The sequence below is a fragment of the Vipera berus genome, assembly GCF_964194415.1.
Source record: "Vipera berus genome assembly, chromosome: 2".
Taxonomy (NCBI): Eukaryota; Metazoa; Chordata; class Lepidosauria; order Squamata; family Viperidae; genus Vipera; species Vipera berus.
In genome coordinates, this window is record NC_138203.1 from 161765105 (window position 1) to 161786292 (window position 21188).

Below are 21188 nucleotides of genomic sequence, written 5' to 3' on the forward strand. Positions count from 1 at the left end.
CGCTCCTGTTTTCATCTTACGGGCCTCACTTTATCTGAAAATCTCCCCACTTCCCTGCCGTTGTAATAAAAAGTACAAGGCCTGGAAGCGCAGCATTGTTGCATTTTCTATTTTCCACGTAGATTTTTGAAAAGAGTTTGATGTATTTGTTTTCAATCTGGTGGTCGCCATGTTAACCCATAAAAACCAGTTGCTTCGTTCGACAAAGGAAGGCAGGGGCCAAACAAGGGAGAGACAGAAGGCGGCGCGGGCATCCGGCGGGGGTTTCGTTTCCACGACCTCAGGTTTTTTTTTGGGGGGGGGGGAGAAACGCATCAGCGGGGCTTCTAGGACGGGGTCGCCGCTTCTCGCCCTCGGGTACTGTTGCCCGCCGTTAATCTAATCCGTCCAGCGCCGATGGCTTCCTCACCCGCTTGATCTTCTCTTCTCCCTTTGCCTTGCAGAGAATGAGGCCAGCTCGCCGGTGCCACGAGAAGCGGAGGCCTCTTGGAGGAATACGATTAGCTTCGTGTTGAGGGGAGCCCTTCCTTCCCCGCGTCTGCGGCCTGCAGATTTCCCGGGGACGGGGCGGATCTTCGCCCGCTGCAAGGCCCCGTCCCGCAGCCCCTTTCCTGCCGGGGCTCCGGGCGCGGGAGTGCAGCCCCGGTATGGATGGCCGGGAGTTCGCGCCTCCGCCTCCCCTCCTGGCCGAGAGGGGCCATCGCAACAGCTCCAGCCGCCTGGCTTCCGCCGGGCACAACTCGGTGCAGCACGGAGGACACTTCCAGCCCGGGAAATACTTCCCCTCGCCCATCTCCATGGCTACGCACACAGGTCAGCGCGGAGCGCCGGGATGAAAGGAGCGGAGGGGATCGGAGGGGGCCTTGGAGAGCTGCGGGGAAGCTCGGGCGCCCCGACTGCGGAGGGGCGAGGGAGGGGTCGCCAGCGCCAAAGGAGGGGCGCCCGATTGAGCTGCCTTTTTCCCCCTAGGAAGAAAAGGACTCTGTGTGTGTGTGTGTGTGTGTGTGTGTGAGAGAGAGAGAGAGAGAGAGAGAGAGAGAGAGAGAGAGAGAGATTGCAGCAGATCGATTTTTGCATCGGTTGCTGCGAAGGGAGGAATCAAAACAGGAACGGTTTTACTTCTGCTTTCCAAATGCCCCTTTTTGCTATCTTATTTGAACGGCTTAGTTATTTTATTTCTATTTTATTTTATTTTATTTTATTTTTCTTCGCCCGGACAACGCATTCGCAGATAATTTCTGAGAGTCTCAGCAGGCGAAGGAGAATCCGTCCCCAGGCCTGCATCGGCGGCGGATCCTCGCGCCTGTGAGCGAGAGAAAAGCCGCCTGCCCTGCCCACTCGAGAGATTTCCTAGGCTCGGGAGGGTAAGAGAGAAGGGGAAGGAGGAAACCTTGCCTCTCCACTCTTTTCAGGGGGCTTTGCGAAATGGGGTGTTCAGAAGTGCAACGGAGGTGACCCTTTCTGACCCAGAATTCCCGGGACACACGTAGCTTTGTTTTGGGGCATGTGTGAGAAGAAGACGACATCGTATTTTTTGGCAAATCTGAATATTTCATTTTGGCAAGGAGCGAAACACTAATGTCCCCAGATCCCTCTCTTGATGGGAGTTTTTCTTTTTTAGTCGGAGAAGGCTGAAATAAAGGCTGTTCCACCTTCCTCCCTCTACCACATGCCCCTTAATAGAAGGCTGAAAGAGAACTGAGTGAACCCCCATTTTTTTCTTTTTGCATTAAAATTTTTTTGCATAAACAAGGCACTTTCTCTCCCCTACCCCACCCCACCCCACCCCGCTTCTTATTTGCTTGGGAAAGGTGAGCACCCTCCCCCCCCATGCTCTTTCAGATTAGGGGTAGCTGTATGTATAGGGTGAGCTTTAATGGAGCGGGTGGTATAAGACTAGAAAATCCTGTTTCTATATAAAGCCCTGAAGTGTCAGGGTGAGAATGGGTTTGCAGTGCATGTGTTAGTTTTAACAAGTGCTCTCGTGGTATCTTGCTGAAGACACAATGTTTGGCAAGAAAAATCAGGGAGAGGTGGTATGTGCCAGGTTCTTCAGAGATCGTCCATGGCATCCATTTTTAATCAATTAATTGCCTGGGACGGGGAGGATGTGCAAAATAGCAGGTGTTGGCTCCAGAACATTAGTGAGAACACATGGATAAAATGGGACAGTCGTATGCTAAAGCATCTCAGGATTTCAAGTTGCCCATCCCTGGTTTAAGATCTTTTTTGGAAGCAAGGTCTTGGGGAGCAAAAGGGGGCATTTGGAAATCAGAATGGTATATCTACGATTTAGAATAAGGTTTTATATATCAATATGCAAAAATCCAAACAATAGTATCTAGTCATTTCCCCCCCCCATACACACCAAAAGCGGGAATGGAAAAACTGTAATAAAAGTAATAGATGCTGAACAATGAGGGGTTTTGAAATTTACAAGATTCTGACTGTGCTTCAGAATGTCTTCCATTCATTGTGTTTTCACAGAAGCTGACCTAGGCTTGCTGCATTTGTTTTTGACTTTAAAAGACCTATCTGAAGTAAATAATTTGATGTTAGAAACATTTTATGTGTAACATTTCTAGTGTAACTTAACTAGCTTCTCTATTTAATCCACTCACTATTTGTGTTTCTGTCCTTAAGGTTTTTCTCATATGGTTGATTTTTTCAAATGTTGTGGCCAGCTCTGAATATGTTGTATGTACCTTCATTTGAGTGTACAGACTGTTTATGGGATATATATTTATGGAAGTATGGATTTAATCTTAGATTTACAAAACCACACACAGCCACTTAAGTTTTGTTTACAAGTTCCTTTAAACATTAGAAGAGGAAAATGTGTGACAGTTTTTATTTTTCTCTAAACTCAGTAGCAGCCATCGTCATTGCTAGCTTGACAAACTATGAATGGTAATAAAATTATATCTGCTTTAATGGGATTACAATTAGTATATGGATTAAAAAGAATGGCATGAGGTAAACCAGAATGGATAAAAATGATCAAACAGGAGTGCAGACATTTATTATTATTTTTTAAATGGCATATCCAGCTGCAAATTATTAATTAATTTTAGCATGATGAGATTTTTAAAAACTAACAATTGCAATGAGCTACACATACTTTGGGCTTTATTCAAAATGAAAGAATCATAATTCTGTAGGGTTTTAGAAGTTTTAATTTTTTTAACCTACCTTTCTTTTACATACTTACCTGCTCCATACAAAGTAGAAGATGCTCATTAGAGTGAAATCTTTAAAGAAACCTGTTGCATTCAGCAACAACAGAAAGGCATTTTAAAATGCAAACCTGGGTAAATTGGATGAAGAGTATGATTTGTGTCAATCACTCTGCTTTTCTTCCGTACTTTGGATTCAACACGCCTTGTGCTTCCAAGCTATTTGAAATCCTTCTATTGATCTTTTTTATACTTTCTATTTTTTCTTCCACTATCTGTGTTTTAAATATGAGTATTTTACTAGACTCATAATTAGAAATATTATTTTTAAAATTGTTACCGTGATCATTTTTAAAATACTTATAGAACATGTGCTTAGTTGAACACATTTTTCTTTTACATCAAAGAAGCAAGCTGACAATAAATAGAATAAATTATTGATGATATCTTGACACTGATGCACAATTATAATAGGGAAAGTCGTCTCCAGAACCAGAATTTGAAATATGTGAATACACAGACTAAGGTAATACTGAATTGCAGCCATTTTTAAATATTTTTCTGTGCTTGTTGTTAATATAAGGAGTGGCTGACTAATGTCTCCTAAACCTAATGTGTACATCTGTGTAATTTAGATTAATATAATGAAGAAACACAGAAGGCCCTGGTTCAAGGGAGTCATGATATATTAAAAAATGCAAAGGATAGCTCTTAAAGAAAATAGTTGGGAACGATTTGTAACCTACATTGTGGATACCAACAAACATTTTTAGGAAGTAAAAGAAGCAAAACATGTTAAAAGCAGAGCTCCAGAAGGCCAGATATAAAGCAAATCCACTGGGAAGAGACTGGAACGCAAAGTGCTCTACAAGAAAGGACTTAATTTTTACGTCTTCTCAGACAAAATTCCACAAGGCATACGTTCATTGATCAGGCATGTATTCCAACACTTCCTCCTCCCTACAATTGTCTCCTTATGGAGATAACTTGTACCCTCCCTGTCCTTACCCCTGAACAGTTTCTGTTTTAAAAGTGGCCATAGAGACCTTGAATTTTTGAAGTTAGCTTTTAATGTTCAGCAAATTGTTTTTCTTATAGCAGAGTGCTGATAGTTTTATAATCCCACTGTAGAAATTTTATGGTAAAGTGCTGTTTTAGTAACCTTGTCACAAAAGGTGCAATTAAAATGTTTTGTCTCATTATTTTTTTGTGCATTAGATTTGTGTGCGTAGTGCGTGCACACACATGCATCTCCCATACAGATGGTCCAAAGTCAAAGCTGTGAAATTTTTAAAGAAAGAAAGCGGGGTGGTGGTGGTGTATATTAGCAGTATTATTCATCATTATTCCTGCCTGAAGCTGTTTGGATTTTGTCATTGCTTTTGATTCTTTTATATGCTAGCAAGAATCTTACCAAAGAAAGATAGTAGAAGAAAACCTAAAAACTATTCCCTCTCACCAACTATGTATATACACATTGTTAAGGGTGGGGGGGGGGGTTTGGTAGTAAATAGGAAATATTTGAGATAACTTGCCCATCTATAAATGTAAACAATAGTGTCATCCCAGTTAACTAAAAAGAAGAAAAAGTAATAATTGTTCAGGATGGACATAGTGTTGGTAAGCCTGGCAAAAAATCTCAGGCATTTTGTTTGAATGAAAATGGACATAATAATTCTAGGCTTGGGGGGGCACTTTGGAAAGAGTACTAGAATTTTAAATAGATTTAGTTTTATTATTAAATAGAATAGGGGGAGTGACCAGGGATTTTAAAGAGAGGAAGGCTCTAAAAAGGATTCTCCCTCCCCATTACAAATTATCTCTTCCTTCTTGGCCCCCACATTTCTTAAAAAAAACAAAACAAAATTTAATAAATACTTGACAGCAATCACTGTTTCTGCAACATAGTTGCCATCAGTGAATAGGTACTAAAGGAGTTAATATTCAAAGGTGTGTTCTAAAGACTAACCATCTTTACTTATAAACGACAAGTGGCATGAGACATGAAAGGCAATGCAGAGATAATAACTAGAAACTGCCAGTGCTGATCTTTTGCACAAGAATGGCAAAGCACACATAGTTACACAAGGCAGTTGTGGTTGTACATGAGTGACTGCGCGCATGTGCAAACACAAATTAAAGTTCCATTTTTGAAATGTACATTGTTCCATTGGGATTTGCTCCATTATCTTGTCTGATTATTCATATAAAAGATTTTTTCACCCACAGTAGCAACTAATCCGTGTGTGCTAATTTAGGGGCATAGCTGTATTTCCATGTGCAAAGCAATCGTTCCAGTGCAAAATTTACACGACTGCATCTTCAAAACAGATCTAGCCCTGCGCAGAGGCTGCTCAACATATGCAAATCCAAATCGAGGAAGACTTTAACAAGCAGAAGCCTAAAAATATCATTTCAGAAAGTCACACTTCCTTTTATATTAAAAAGAAAGAAATGCCAAATCCTAGAACAGAAAGATCTAAAAATATTTTGGCAAGGTTCACAAAGTTAAATAAATTACAGAAGGGCCATTCATGGGAAAGATTCTACTTCTTATAGGAACATTGTTCAAATTAATAAAAATTGTAGATCACTAGCCACCAAGCTATTTATGACTTTTCATAAGTCTAAATTTAATTGGTCAGCCTTCTGGAGTCCATCATTTCCTGCTGAGAAGAACAATACCAACAACAAAAATCAATCCCAAATCAGAATCATGAAATAGCATATTTCTGGACCAACATGATTGTGAGGGGAGGGAGTCTCCCTTCCTTCCTTCCTTCCTTCCTTCCTTCCTTCCTTCCTTCCTTCCTTCCTTCCTTCCTTCCTTCCTTCCTTCCTTCCTATTTTCTTCACTCCAGCCACACAAATCTGCCTTGCCTCTTGCTTGCTTCAGAAAGTAAGATTTGTTGTGAAATGTAGAAATGTAAGGGGTACCAGGAATGCTGGTGTACAATTTAGATATTCCAAGCCCTTTAGAACACAGCAGAGTTATTTTAATTTGATAAATGATCGGGCACCTTTAAGAGTGTGTTTGAACAATCAAGATACACTTCAGCAAGTTGATAGGATGTATGCTGTCAACTTGCATATGCCATTAACGCAGACTGCACGCATAAATAATGTGAAAGCACAGCATCTCTCCTTACCCTTCATTTCTCTATGCAATACCCATTCACAAAAATGCCCTTTGCACATTAAACCAGGGGTTTCAGAGCCAAGAATCAACATTTTTCTTTTCCTCCATTTTAAAAACAGATTTTTCAAGATGGGTTCTTTTAAAACCAAAAAGTATTGAGATTATTAAATGTACTAAGTTGATTCTATGGATTGTCCTTGTGTGGGTGTACACGTGTGCACGCCTGCATATATCCATGCATGCATGAGAGAAAGAGGGCGGTCCTGTTGTGAATGCTGCTTCCTTATTATTTTAGTTTTACCATGTAACACCGTTGCATTCTTTTCAATGTTTTGCCTTTGGTATGTAAAACAAGCTGGTAGAATGGTTTGTGCAATGTGCAAGGGAGACTGGCATTTAAAGTGCAGCTTGTAATATTTAATTAGATTGACAGAATTAACACCAATAATTCCCAATAAATAATAAAATAAAGCTATCAGTAAGTTTTGACTTACAAGTGAACATCAGAAAAGCATTTGTGGTAATTCATGGAATTTTCTGTGTGTGCACGTGCAAAAGGGAGAAATATCTTGATAAGAAGTCTTGAAACTACTGCATGGGAGACAAAAATCTATCTGCCTTGGACAAGAAAAAGTCTGTTGGCAGAATTCCATTTATGTAATAAGGATGTACGTACTTAGAGGAGCTTCGAGTCACTCAGACACCTGAGGGTGCAAAATTGCTTACTTTTCCTAGTTTTGTTCATTGTTGATGTGTACTTCAGGAATTACTACAAACCATGCAATTTTTCCCTTACATTCGAACACATAAACACCTAGAACATTATTGGAATCAGGAGTGCAAATTGGCATATGATTTATAACTTCTGAGTGTATATAGATATGTGTATAAATGAAACTCGTGAGTTTCTATTTCTGTGAAATATTAAGCACTTAATTGATTTCAGACCAAAGATGTGAATATTGGATCAAAGTAAAATTAGAGGAACTGGTCAGAATCACCCATAAAACGTAATTGTGTACCTTCAGAAGATAGTTGTCTTCATGCTCTATTTCATACTTGGAGAACATTAAAAATAAACAAGTCTGAATACAGTAGTTTAAGGATTCTTAGTGCAGTAATGTTATTCGTTTACTCATCAAGTCATTTCCCACTACAATCAAAATCCCTAGTTCTCCCCCACTCAAAAGTAAACTGTACGTGCAGTATTTTGAACTGAATTTCTTTAATTTATGAGTTATTGATTTGTGTAATACCTAAGAAATTTCCATTAATGTTGATACATTCAGTTCATATTATCAGAGAATACTGTAAATTGGGCTGGTACAGCCTGTAGATGGGATGGTATATAGGTGATATTTATAGTGTTCCTCTGCTGATGATGGAATGCTCTGATTTAGCAGAGAGCAGTGGAAAAGAGGCACTTTTTTTTGGTGATTTCCCCTGCAGCCATTCAGCTGCAAAAACCAGTGTACAAAAGTCTTCTATAAATCGGGATACCAACTGGATGCAAGCCAGAAAGATGAACATTAGGACTCTGGGCTAAACAGCAAAGAATCTTCCCTATGAAAGATATATTTAAGCCAAACATGAAAAACTTGCATATCATGGTTTTAGAGTTTGCAGATAGAGGTAAAATTCAAGGCTTGCATGTAGTTGTAATCTTAAATAGTGAGAACATTAGCATATAGCAGTGGGTATACTCCTGAGAAATTTATGGCCAATATAACTTTTCTCCTGATATTTTTCTTTTAGAAAGTTTGTAAAAATAGCGAACAAGACACTTTTTAGGCTTCTAGATCTACAGGGCCAAGTTTTGATTATTCTTTTAAAACAGTTGAAATAGCTGATGCGTCTAATTAGAATGTCATAATAATAGCACATACTAGTACTAAAGCCTTTGAGCAATTAAAATTCTCTCAAGTGTCTAAAAAGGGCTATTACAGCAAGCCCACAATCACCTTATGGATAGAGGGATATCATATAAAGACAGAAGCCTTGAGGCTGTTAAACTTATTTGGGATAAATTAAAATAAAGAAATCAGATTTCTTCTGATACTCTTATAGGGGCATCTGCCTTTACTCTAGAACATCATTTCAGTGCTCTGTATGAACATATCAGTAAGAAAGACCAGGTAATAGCAGAGTCCTAGGAATTGGATGCTTAATGTACAAAGCCCAAATGAATTTTATCCCTTTTATGTATTTTTATTTGTGTAGTAAAGAGAACATCTCTATTTTCAAAGCTGAGACTCAGGATTGTCAAATCTCAACAATAGATGGTACATCACTCCATTTTAACAAAAACTTTTACCCTTGATAATCTGTTTATCCATTTTAACAAAAAATATTATCCTTAAATTTGGATGTCCTCCAGAGCACACAGATAAATAGGATGCTACTGTACATAATACCATGTACAGTAAGTACTCTTATTCTGTCCATTCAACAATGCTTTCTGCTCGATTTAATAATAAATAATACTTGTGGATAAAGCAGCAAATTGCTTTGCTGAGAAGAGGCTTGCATAAGAAGCAATGGGAGTTTTGCACAGGCAATCTCACGCGTGTAAGCAAATTGCTGGACAAAAAGGAGATCATGTCAGCACTATTTTGGCTAAACGTTCCTGGTAAATTGTTTATTTCTTTTGCCCGTTGGATGGTTGCATTCAGGGCCAAAGTTCCTAATGACTCCCCTTCAATAGATTGAATTCCAGACTAGAATTAGAAGCTCCTGAAATGGATAGTGAGGTGATGACGTTATAGGGAAACTGGCAGGACTGAAAGTGGTGGGATTGCATCCTGCTCTGAAATATTGAGAGGCAGAGTTGTGACTTTTAATTTCAGAAGACTTGGAACAGCAGCAGAGAGGGTCCTTGTCCCTAGAGACAACTGGTGGTTCAGGGAGGTAGGATCCCTTATCTCTCTTCTATAGTGCAGTGCAGTTGTGTCTCCCATGCAAGGCCATTGAACATGGTAAAAGAAAACAAAAGCCAGTTCTGGGTGGGAGTGAATAGACCTTGAGCTTGAGCTAAGCTGTATTTAAACTTTAAAAAAAAATCCTTTTAAGATTTCATCTTAGCTGTAATAGAAGCATGGGTTGAAACACTCTTAAGTTAAAACCAGCTAGCTGCAGTGTGAGATGATCAACCATCATTGTTTATGGAGCAAGCTTGGAGTTTCAGTTAGCTATTTATCATCCTGGCAGGAGCTTTCCCCCAAAACACACACTCATCTATTTTTCCTCTTCTACTACTACTTTCCCATATTGATATCTCCTTGCCTCTTGTGGTAGAGCAGATTCCCCTGAAAAATAATTGTATACTTCACACACACACACACACACACACACACACACACCAAAAGAGAGAGAAAATAGATGTGTGTGAAAGTTAAAACAGATTTGAGATTTTACTTGTCTTCTCCTTATTAGTGGCACTTCTTCTGAAGATTATAAAAAGGATGAGAGTAAGGGTGGCTGTGGGAGGGAAAGGCACATGTCAGGCTGAAGGAAAGCAGAACATTTAGAAACAGAAACCTTGTAGAATTACACTTGTGTAATTTTGCCTGTTTGTTAGTTTTATTATTTAGATCTGGGACATTTTGCTGTTTGCTTGCTTCTGCTAGAGGTTTTAGTGGGATAGGTAGGAATAATTTTGGGTCATCTTTTATGTGCTCATAGCTATCTTCTAAAATTTGGTTGAAGATAAAGCCTATGGCTTTGTTCCAAAAAAGCCATTAATTTAGCAACAGACAGCTCAGATGATCAAGGTTTTGTTGCAAAACAGAGTCATTATCATAACGAAAGTCCAAGCAGCTGCATTTGATTACAATAGAGGCTGCAAAAGGTAAATGTGGATCTGTTGGTAGACCTCTGGGTGGCTGTGAAAAGCATTTTGGGCTCCCAATTTAACAGTAGTAATTAAAAATGACTTCTCCCATCCTATGCTATGCTGCTGAAAGGAAAAATATTTTGGACAACGGTGTTGAACTTTGTGTGAAAAGAGATGACCTCCATTGGGTTTAAGCACTTGAATCAAATTTCTGGATGAGGAATTATCTTGGTGGAAAAAGCACCTTTGGGACAACCATGATGTAGAATCTCCATAGACATCCAGATAAATGCTTTTTGCACCAGGATCTGCTTAATGGACTTAGCGTCCAGGTTTTTTTTTAAACAAAGTACAGTTTCCTAACATTTTAAACTGGAGAAACCCATGAAACCTAAAGCTGACACTTCTCAGTTTTAAGATGGTTCCCCCCCTCCCGCCAACTTACCTTCATCTCTGATGTGCCTTGCTCACTTTGCAACCTAAAGTTATGGTAAGTGCAGCATTTGCCCAGCGAAATGTTTCCCATCCATGCCATAAGTCTATCTATTATCTGAAGCAGTATGTTTGCCTACAGTAGAGAGACAGTGAAGCAGAATAAGCAATACGTTATTAAAATGTTTATAATAAACAATTGTTAATTTAATAACAGATACTTTCATATTGGTATAACTTGGTCCTGAAACATTCCGTTGCTTGTTAAATAAAGGGAAGGAAGGTAGCTTTGGTACCTCAAGTCGATTTCATTAAAAACATGTGATGGATGAGGGGAGATGAGTTACTCCTATTAGGTAAAGGTAAAGGTAAAGGTTCCCCCGCACATGCGTGCTAGTCGTTTCCGACTCTAGGGGCCGGTGCTCATCTCCGTTTCAAAGCCGAAGAGCCAGCGCTTGTCCGAGGACGTCTCCGTGGTCATGTGGCCGGCATGACTAGACGCCAAAGGTGCACGGAACGCTGTTACCTTCCCACCGTAGTGGTCCCTATTTTTCTACTTGCATTTTTACGTGCTTTCGAACTGCTAGGTTGGCAGAAGCTGGGACGAGTAACAGGCGCTCACTCTGTTACGCGGCACTCGGGATTTGACCCGCCAAACTGCCGACCTTCTGATCGACAAGCTCAGTAAAAATTATTAACTTCTGCAGCTGCACATTCTTAATGTAAGTAGGGGATGTAGAAGCTTCTTTGCAGTGATTAAAGGGATGAAAATATGGAAGAGAGCATACATCTCAATTGTTGAAATTCATCTGATGGAAGTTTGCTTGTTTGTTTGCTTGTTTGTTTGTGCTGTTTATCCTTGCCTCAGTTCTGATGGATTCTAGGTGGCTCACACATATTAAAATAATAATAATAATAAACATCTGCCTATCCCAGGTCCTTGGGAAGGACTTGATGGGTGGACAAAAATGCCCAATCCCAGTCTGAACATCTGGCTGACTGTGCAATGAACCATAATAATGCATTATGTTAAATCATTAAAATAAAAACATAGAGGCGCTTGTAACTTCATAGTCAGCTGAAAATTCCAGGTGGTCTTCAAGGCCAATCCCAACTAGAGCAAATTACAGTAATTGAAGTGGGCAGTGATGAAGTCATGAACCAATATCCTCTGTGCATTCTGCTCTAAATAAGAACCAGGTAAGGAATTTAACATGAACAAGCAATGCTTGAGGGAAATAGCAGGCAGACTTCCTCAGCCTGAGTTGCCCTAGGCTTTTTAGACAACCGTTTCCACTACTCTTGATAGTTGTTATACTTTCATAGGGCGGCTGATGGGAATTGTAGACCCAAAATATTTGGTGCAACCTAGGTTGTGATGAAGACTGATTTAGTATTACCTGTGATAATTAATTGGAGGTGCCACTTTCAGAGAAAGTATCCCCAGTACGTTAAAACATGAGAGAGAAGAACTGGATTTCTCCTAATTGTCTTGCTTCTTCCCAGAGCTTTTAGGAAACAAAATATTGGCTCAAACAAGTTTTTAAACTCAACTTTGTCAGCTGCAGTTGAAAAATCACTTAATCCACCAAGAATACATCAGAGTTAAACTGAAGGGACCATAGCTTTAAAAGGAACAAATGCCAAGTAACTTTAAAAGGAAGAGTTGTTTTTTTTAAAAAAAAAAATTGTATTCATTTTAAGCAGATTTTATGATTGGGCCCTGAGAAGTAGCAGACCATGTCATGTGCATGCCTTTGAACCAGAAAGAAGTTATCGCCACCCCAAAGGGGTTTTTTCCCCCAGTACAAGCAATAGTGATAGATAACTTCTCAAAACAATGCCATATCCCAGGGCTATGCTTGCACATGAAGAGACCCGAAGATTGGAGGTTTATAGTACTACAAGGCTACTTGAGTACTAAAAACTCAGAAGGAGCCTGAGTTAGATAAATGCTTTGGCAAAAGAGAGACAGAACAGAACAAAACACAACAGTCTCGCCTAAACACTGGGGATATCTGCCTTCTGCAACACTTCTGAAGTGTGGTTCAGATTCAACTTCACATTGTGTGGGTCTTGTTTGTTATTGTGAGAAGATAGACACAGATGCATTCATGCACCCAGTGAGGCAATGAGAGAGCCCATGTGCAGTGTGGTGATAGTCTAATTAAATATTAAAACATCCTGGTATTGCAGCATTTTTAAAATGTACTTTTCAGAAGCATATTTATGACAGCTCATTTCTGTGAGGGCTGACTCAGCTGTCTCCTGAAAACGGGTGAACTCATCTTTGGCAGGCAGATTTCCCTTGATCCTTTCTTCTGTGCTGAAGGGGAAGAGAAGGAGAGGGAGAGGTGTGAGGAATGGGTTCCTGAAGTATATTGCCAAGACCTCTGATGGATGTCTGGATACACAAGATACCTTCTTCCATGCTGAGCAACAATAAAAAGCTTGTGTGCCAAAGATACTCTGTGGGAATGAATGGCTTTGATAGGATATGGTTACAATGTTCCCATTCAATGAAGAATAAACTCCAAAATCTTCTGAGTATGCCTGGTGTTTACCACACAGGTTTCCAGTGTGGCATTGGTGGCACAGATCTCTCGATAGCTACTGCTTAGGAGCAAGAATGAAGTATGCCATTATCATTTGCAATGTTCTAGCTGGCCACCTAAGGAAACTAGACATTGGAGCAAAACAACTATTTTATTAGGGAGAGCTTATGTCCTAAAATTCCACAAAAATAATTTAGTAGTGCCCACTGAGCTTCTTAATCTTCTGTGCCCTTTTTTGATGGACAATGCAGTTGAGGACATTTCCATAGCCAGAAAAGACTTAGATAACCCAAAATTTAGCTTCTGATTATTAAATACAGAGCTGAGAATACTGTAGTGCCTTAGCCTGATGACTTGATATCCGTATCAGGGCTTCATTTCAAAAGAAGTTTGTATTTGAAATGGTGTCATTCAAACTGATGCAAGTATCTTAATAGTGAAAGGATTCAGTCCTGTGCATAGTCAGCTTCTCCTGAACCTGGTGACACTTAGCAATCAGGCAGAAGAAGTGATTTCTAGGGCAAGATTCACAATCTGTCTTACCGTCTCTCTTTTTTTGAGCTGCATTATAGACTTGAAAATCACCATTCACTGAACTTGAGTTTGGGATGGTCTTGTATAAGTTGAAGATAGAAGAGAGAAGTTTTTTCACAACCTTAAATAAGATTCTTTTTTCCATCAAATATGGGCCCTATAGTAAGCAAAGAGATTTATAGAAGGACTGGTAATTTCCTTGAATATTTTAAAGGGCAGTTTCAGATACACTACTTTTTTTCTAATCATCTTTTGAAATAAAATGAAAATAGAAATAAACAGGGATATCATTCCGTGCATTTGTATGCTTGTGGTTAGATTATTTTGTTTGCTATTTGGACCTTTAAAAAAAAACCATGGACCTTAATTTTATCTCCTTTGCTCTTTTTATAAAAATGCACGTTATTTGCTTTTCTCCACCTATTCCATTCTGCAAAACACACAAGCATCTGATGTTCGCATCTTTTGCAAATGCATAAGCTTACAGTCATACTAGAAAAGACATTATTTTCAAGGAGATAGGTTGCCTGCTCACCAGGATCAAATCAAGTTGCCCAGATCACTGACTTACGGTCTGCTTTTTAAAGTTGCTCCTTAAATTTACAAATTAGAAATAGGCAAACATTATTTTATTCATACTTAGTAGCGTTTGAAGGACATGCTTAGTTTTGAATGAATATAGGATGCAACTGTTGGTACACATGCCTGATCTGAGTTTTTGGACATGCATACATGTGCCAGCAGCAAACAGGTAAATTAACCCTCCCTCACTTACACCTATTTTGTTATATCCTTAAAACAAAAATAAAAATAAATAAATATAAAACATGGATCATAAATCTTTAAAAGGCAAACATTCAAAGTTTCCACTGAATTTTTTTGTTTGAATTCCTCTATCGGGTACTTTTCTCTTTTGAACTCTTATTTCCCATAGTTCCCAGCATACATAGTCAACAACCATTTTGAGAGAGAATGATGGGGATGTGGTCCAATTTATTTCTGGAAGGTACCAGATTGGAAAAGTCTAACCTGAAAAACAACCACTCTCATCCCATGTAGATATTGCTGATAGCGAGATTCTGTCTGCTTGTAAAGATGTTCTGCTTCTGGAAAATTGGAACTGAAAAGCTCATTTTTATTCTTTCACCTCCTCCTCCCTACCAAAGAGCAGAAAAAAATGTGAGGGTAAATTTAAATAAATATAATATTTACTATTTAAATTAAACATATTTAAATTAAATGAAAAGCCATTCTCTTTTGCTAATCCACATGACATAATCTAAACTTAGCATATTCAGTTGTAGTGCCTGTTACAATGATGAAATGAAATGTACTATTTGTTTTATCTATTTTTAGATACCTTTAAAAGTAAAACTCCTCCCAAACAACTCATATGCCAGTTTATTTAGATATAAGACTAACCCTGAAGAGGGGAAAGGAATGTGTTTCCAGATTCTTTTTCTTTTGGCTCTTCAAATCTTATCCAGGTGCGTGTCTTTCTCTGTGTCTCTGTGTGTCTGTCCTCAATTTTCAACCATTCGTTTAATGACTGTTCAAACTTACTTATGACCGTTTTTCACACTTACAACTATTTCCGCATCACCACAGTTATGAGATCAAAAGTTGGATGCTTGGCAACTGGCTCATATTTATGACGGTTGCAGTGCCCTGGGGGGTGGGGCGGGATGTCATGCGATCACCTTTTGTGACCTTCCGACTAGCAAAGTCAATAGGAAATCGGATTCACTTAACAATTGTGTTAGTAACTTAACAACTGCAGTGATTCACGTGATAGCTCTGGCAAGAAAAGTCATAAAACGGAGCAAAACTCACTTAACTATCTCACTTAGCAATAGAAATTTATTTATTTATTTATTTTAATCCCATTTATATCCCGCCCTTCTCCGAAGACTCAGGGCGGCTTACAATTTAAGCACAAACCAATGTGCTTAGCAATAGCCTTCGTTCTATGTATATGCCTGCTTATGTTGAGGACAACTTGTAGTTCTGTTCATTCTAAGCCACCTGTCCTCTTACTACTGCAGTAATTCCTCCTCTTCAAAGAAGCGCCAAGTTAAAATGTAACTAACTCTATAGGTTAAAGAATATGCCTGCTTAAAACAAGGACAAAAGTCCCCATATTAAGGCAAATTAAGAGCAATTGCAAATTTACCCTATAGCTTATTGTACTAATCATATTCCATTCCTATCTACACTCAGCATCATTATTATATTTCAAGGTATGGTTAATTTCTTGAATCAACTGTAGCAAGATTCTGTTGAATCTGGGAAGCTGGTTAAAGGAGGGAAGGAGGAAGGAAGGAAGGATTGATTCTGCTAAAGGAAAAGAAATACCTAAGAATGCAGATAGCAGATTTTATAATATGCACATGGCTATATAGTTTTTCTGAACCATTAAGTATTTCAGGAGAAAAAAAAATCTGCTTTCCTTTTTATTCCCTCTGTTTTCAATATTACCAGTGTTTTCTTCTAATTCAATTGTATCTGTATTCTTTCGCAATTACATATTCCTGTTCCAAATCTGGTTATACTTTATTCACTTGTATGTTGCTTTTCATTTATCTACCTGCATGTAATCAAATAACACAGCAATGAAGAATCTCCCTTCTTAAAGTTGAAGTTGATTTATAGAATAAAACCAATATTTATCTTACTGGTGGTTGGAAAGCATACACCTATAAATTTGGTTTTATTACATACGTTCTGTTTTGGTAATTCCTTATAGCCATTCTCCTTTTTTTCCTTACCCATGTGAGACTTTGATTTGGGGAGTGGGAGGGGAGAAAGCAAGGTTCCCCCCCCACTGCAATTAAGTATCTCTTTTTTGGATGAGCCATTTCTTGGAAAGCATTTCACAGAGGTTAGATTTCAGCTGTTAAAGGTGTCCTGATTTCAAGCTTCCGAGAGGTCCTTACTCGGAGTGGAACCAATACCATATGGGTGCTTCAACACTGGAAATTTTAAACAAGAGATTGGACAACCATTTGTCTGAAATGATATAGGGTTTCCTGCCTGAGCAAGAGGGTTGGACTAGAAGACCTCCAGGGTCCCTTCCAACTCTGTTATTCCGTTAAAAGTTTGGAAGCCTCATGGAGTGCTAGTTATTCTGTAAATTGCATGATTTGTTTCAGGTCTAGAACCCATGCTTCTCAGAAAGTTCGTCCCATGTCAAGTTACCCAATGAGAAAGTGACAGTAAAATATTGAAGAATTTGGCATTTGATTTCAAATGAACAGTGAGCCAAACACATAATTGCATTTGGCATACACTACCCAATTGTCTTGTACAGCTCAATAAAATAGTGAGAATCCAATTTGCTTGTAGTCCCTACTGAGGATGGCCAACTTTTACATTTTCAAAGGCTACCGCATTACCAAAATGGGGTCTCGATGTTTATTATCTTCCTCTCAATTTGTGGTCTGACTGTCCATGAAAACGGGGATGGAGAAACAGTTGACTATAACTTGATTCTCGTGTAAGCAGAACCGTAAGAGAGAAATAAATTTCCTCAGGCATCTTTGGGTTGCCAGTTGGCTATCTTTGGCTTATACTGTTAGTTTGCAAGCAGCAATGAATATAATCAAAGAGAAGATATGACCATTGACAGCATTTAGCAATAGTAGCCTTCCCATATCTGGTCCATTCCAGGATATTATGAATGCAGCTTCCAGAGTAATCAGTCAGAATTGCTGGACAGCATAGACAGAATGGGCTCTAGAAGCTGTGACCGTTAGGTCCACAACTCTGGCCAGGCTAATTGCAAATTCTGGGAACTGCAACTCCCATCTCAAAGGTGCCAAGTTGGGGCAATGGGGACACCAAAATGTATTATCAAGAGCTACATTTCGAACCTTATGTACATACATGTACACCCACATTAATGGATTAGTTTTTTGTGTGCAGATGGTTTTATTTCTGCTAGTCTTAGCAAGGGAGAGAGAGACTAGCATTGGAACACCATCCTGCCCTCAGAAGGTCTGGTAAAATCCCAAATGCTTTATAGAGAAAATGCTGCAGGGGGCTCTATATGGGTTTGGCCTAGCAATCTCTCCCTTTCAGTCAGGTAAACAATCTCCATTTCCCCTAATATCTTGCCCGATAGATCAAATTTGTAGGCGATAATGGGTGGTTACATTCATCCTCCCCTGAGGATGGCGCCTTTCTTGTGCATTTCCATTACTTATGAAAATGAATGGATGTAGTGCTGATTTGCTCAAACCCAAGATAACATCTGTCTTGATTCAGAATTATTCTTGGGGAGAGGGTGGGTAGACTCATAAAAAGCATGTGGATAGAAGGTCAAAAAGATTTTGGACTTTCTTTTTTGTGCTGGCTTACAGTGCTGCTAAGGAGGCGTGAAACTTGCCAGCATCACAGTAACAGTACTTTACACTTGGCCTTGCAGAGTGTGAATTATACCACCTAGGGTGAAGAGGGAACAATCACGAGCTGAAACCCATATAAGAAAACTTCATAGATACAGGAGGAACATCCTCTATTTTCACTAGGTATGATACCCTATTGCAAGGTGAAATAAAGGTTGGTTGCTGCATAGTTATCGTTATAATATGCAACCCAAAGGTTTGAGACTAAACACTGCTTAACTGACTACTAAAACAAAGGCTCTGTTTAAGGCAGGTACACACGTGTATGTGCACACGTGCAGTTTATTCCTGGAAACCTGCATTTGTTTATACAAAGAAGAGCCTTGAGAATGATCTGAAGTTTGCATTAAAAACAAAAATCTAAGCAACTAAATTTTTAAAAATTCTATAGAGTGCTAAGCTTCACGTTTCTGGTTTTCAGCAGTAGAAGCTCCAGAGTTTTCACAATGTCCTGATGACCCCCAGGGTCCCAGTTCTTGATCCATGAGTTGCCAGCCATCTTCCGATATGGCCTGTTTCAGCTGCCAATCTCTAGGTCTTACAAAACCTATTGGCAATTTATATATTCTTCCTCTAAAGGTTTACATTTTTCAACATGCATAATTGCAGTGTCTCTTAGATGTTTGCTTTGTCCATCAGTTGCCCTCACTCTTGAATAAACATTAATAGTTTTATTTCTGTGTTGAAGATGTGGTTTGAGGCTAGATCTTGTTTCCTTTATTTTGAGAAGCCTCTGGGATATTAAAGAATTCCTCTTCATTCCCCTGGGAGGAAAAGCATAATAATCATAATCACAGTAATGACAATGATACAATAGTGATGATGATGATGATATAACTTTGCTAACATATGGATTACAGCATATCTTCTCTTGCAATTCTATATAGCAAGCCCGTTTTTCTTAGATTTAGGTTGCAAAGTATCACTAAACACACATTGGTTATTTTTTATTTTGTAAACTACAAACTATCCATCTATCTGATTAGATCAGATGGAAACAAATGGAAAGAAGTACAGGTAGTCCTCAGATTTACAACCACAATTGAGCCAAAAATTTCTGTTGTTAAGTGAGACATTTGTTGAGTGAGTTTTGCCTCAATTTATGACCTTTCTCACCACAGTTAAGTGAATCACGGCAGTTGTTAATAACTTGATAACGTGAAACCTGCTTCCCCGTTGACTTTGCTTGTCAGACGGTCACAAAAGCAGATCACATGAACCCGGGACACTGCAACCGTCATAAATGTGAGTCAGCTGCCAAGCTTCTGAAGTTTGATCACGTGACCATGGGGATGCTGCAACTGTCATAAGTGTGAAAAATGGTCATAGGTCACTTTTTCCAGTGCTGTTGTAACTTTGATCGATCATTAAATGAACTGTGGTAAGTTGAGGAATACCTGTATGCCTTTTTACTTTCACTTTTATTAACGTTATTAATAAAAGAACAATAAAGGTATTGCTATTCTGACAACATTTTTCATTAATGTTTAGCAATATAAATACAGAGCTTAAAACTTTTTGGGTGGGTTTTGCAAACTTCCATGATTGCACCAATCTTTAAAAATCAATGCCACAGAGAAAAATATTTTCACATCTATAAGGATTGTTACACAAGGCCTCTAAATACATCTAGAGGAGACAAATGAGTGAAGTGGAATGTTAAACTTTGTTTTGATTTTGTTCTTCTAGAACAGGGCTTTTCAACCTTTTCACCCATCGTACCACTTTTAGGATATGGCAACATCCGAGTATCACCAGTCGCCTAGCAAGGTGTCAAAAACTTGATGACCCAAAAAGAAAAAAGTGATGAAGTACAGGTAGTCCTCGACTTACAACAGTTCACTTTGTGAATGTTTGAAGTTACAATGGCACTGAAAAAAGTGCCCTCCAAGCCACAGCCGAGCAAGACACCTGCCTGCCCGCCCGCCCGGCGGCACTCTTCCTCCTGTCTGAGGTTTTCATTGTTGTGAGCATTTATGTTGAGGATTAGCAGTGGGGGTAGGGTGGAGGGGTGTTTGGTTTTTATTCCCCTCCCCCCCTCTGCTGGGTGGTTGCAGGAGGTTTTGGTCACTTCACATGACCCTGGGACACTGTGATCTTCATAAATGTGAATCAGTTGTCAAGCATCTGAATGTAAACCACAAGATCCTGGAGATGCTGCAACATTCCAGCAGGAGTCTGGCACTGATCCTGGCACTTCTGCTGAGCCCTGACAGTCCCAAAGAAGCGCTGATCTTGGTGCTTCCGCTGAGCCCTGACAGCCCTGCAGCTCCAGCCATGTCTTGCTCAGGTTAGGGCGGTGCTGCCACTGATTCAGCTCATTCCCCTCCCCCGCTACCACTTTTCTAGGATGGTCGCGTACCACCTGCCAGATGCCAATGTACCACAGGTGGTACCCGTACCACTGGTTGAAAAGCCCTGTTCTAGGACTAAGTCAGACATGTCAAACACAAGGCCCGGGGGCCGGATCCGGCCCGCGAAGTGGTTTCATGTGGCCCGCGAAGCCATCCTGGAAACAGTGAGGGAACGGCCCCCACTGCCTTGGCCCTGGCCCAGAGACCCTCCTTCTGCCAGAGACCCTCAGATCTGTCCCACTCCTGCCCAGGCCCCCATAGGCACCCTTGATGTGAACGATGTAGAGCTGGCCACGCCCACCCAGTAGGCCATACACACTCTAGCCATGCCCACCTAGTAGGCCACACCCACTCAGGCCACACCCACATGGCCCCCTGAGGGCAACCGCAATGCTGACGCGGCCCTCAATGAAATTGAGTTTGACACCCCTGGACTAAGTACACTGCTTATTTTTCAATAGAAAAAATAACTACTATGCTGATAACAGATATGAAAAAATACTTTGGATTGTGTAAGAACTCATGTGGCCCCTGTTTTCCAACTCTTTAATGGAGCTGTGTCTTAACCTGAGATCATGTGGCTGCCCTTCATAAGCTATGTCAAAAGATATAGCTGCTTTAAAGAGTGTGTGCCTCCATATGCTCCAAATAATATTTTGGAATCAAATCTGAAATATTGCAGAGCTTTACCATCTTTCCTCTAATTTAGCAAAATTCATATAATTGAATTGGAGAGCTGGTTATTTCTCTATATCCAAAT

The 21188-nt window shown here is 39.6% G+C and overlaps 1 protein-coding gene across 1 annotated transcript in view; it reads left to right on the plus strand.

The window, feature by feature from the left end:
• The window catches only part of BAHCC1 (BAH domain and coiled-coil containing 1), a 109813-nt gene that overhangs the window by 3946 nt on the left and 84679 nt on the right, over positions 1 to 21188 (plus strand). The window contains exon 3 of the mRNA XM_081317299.1: positions 444 to 813. Coding sequence (XP_081173425.1) covers positions 648 to 813 — 166 coding nt within the window. The 5' untranslated portion in view covers positions 444 to 647. The remainder of the gene's footprint in view (positions 1 to 443; positions 814 to 21188) is intronic.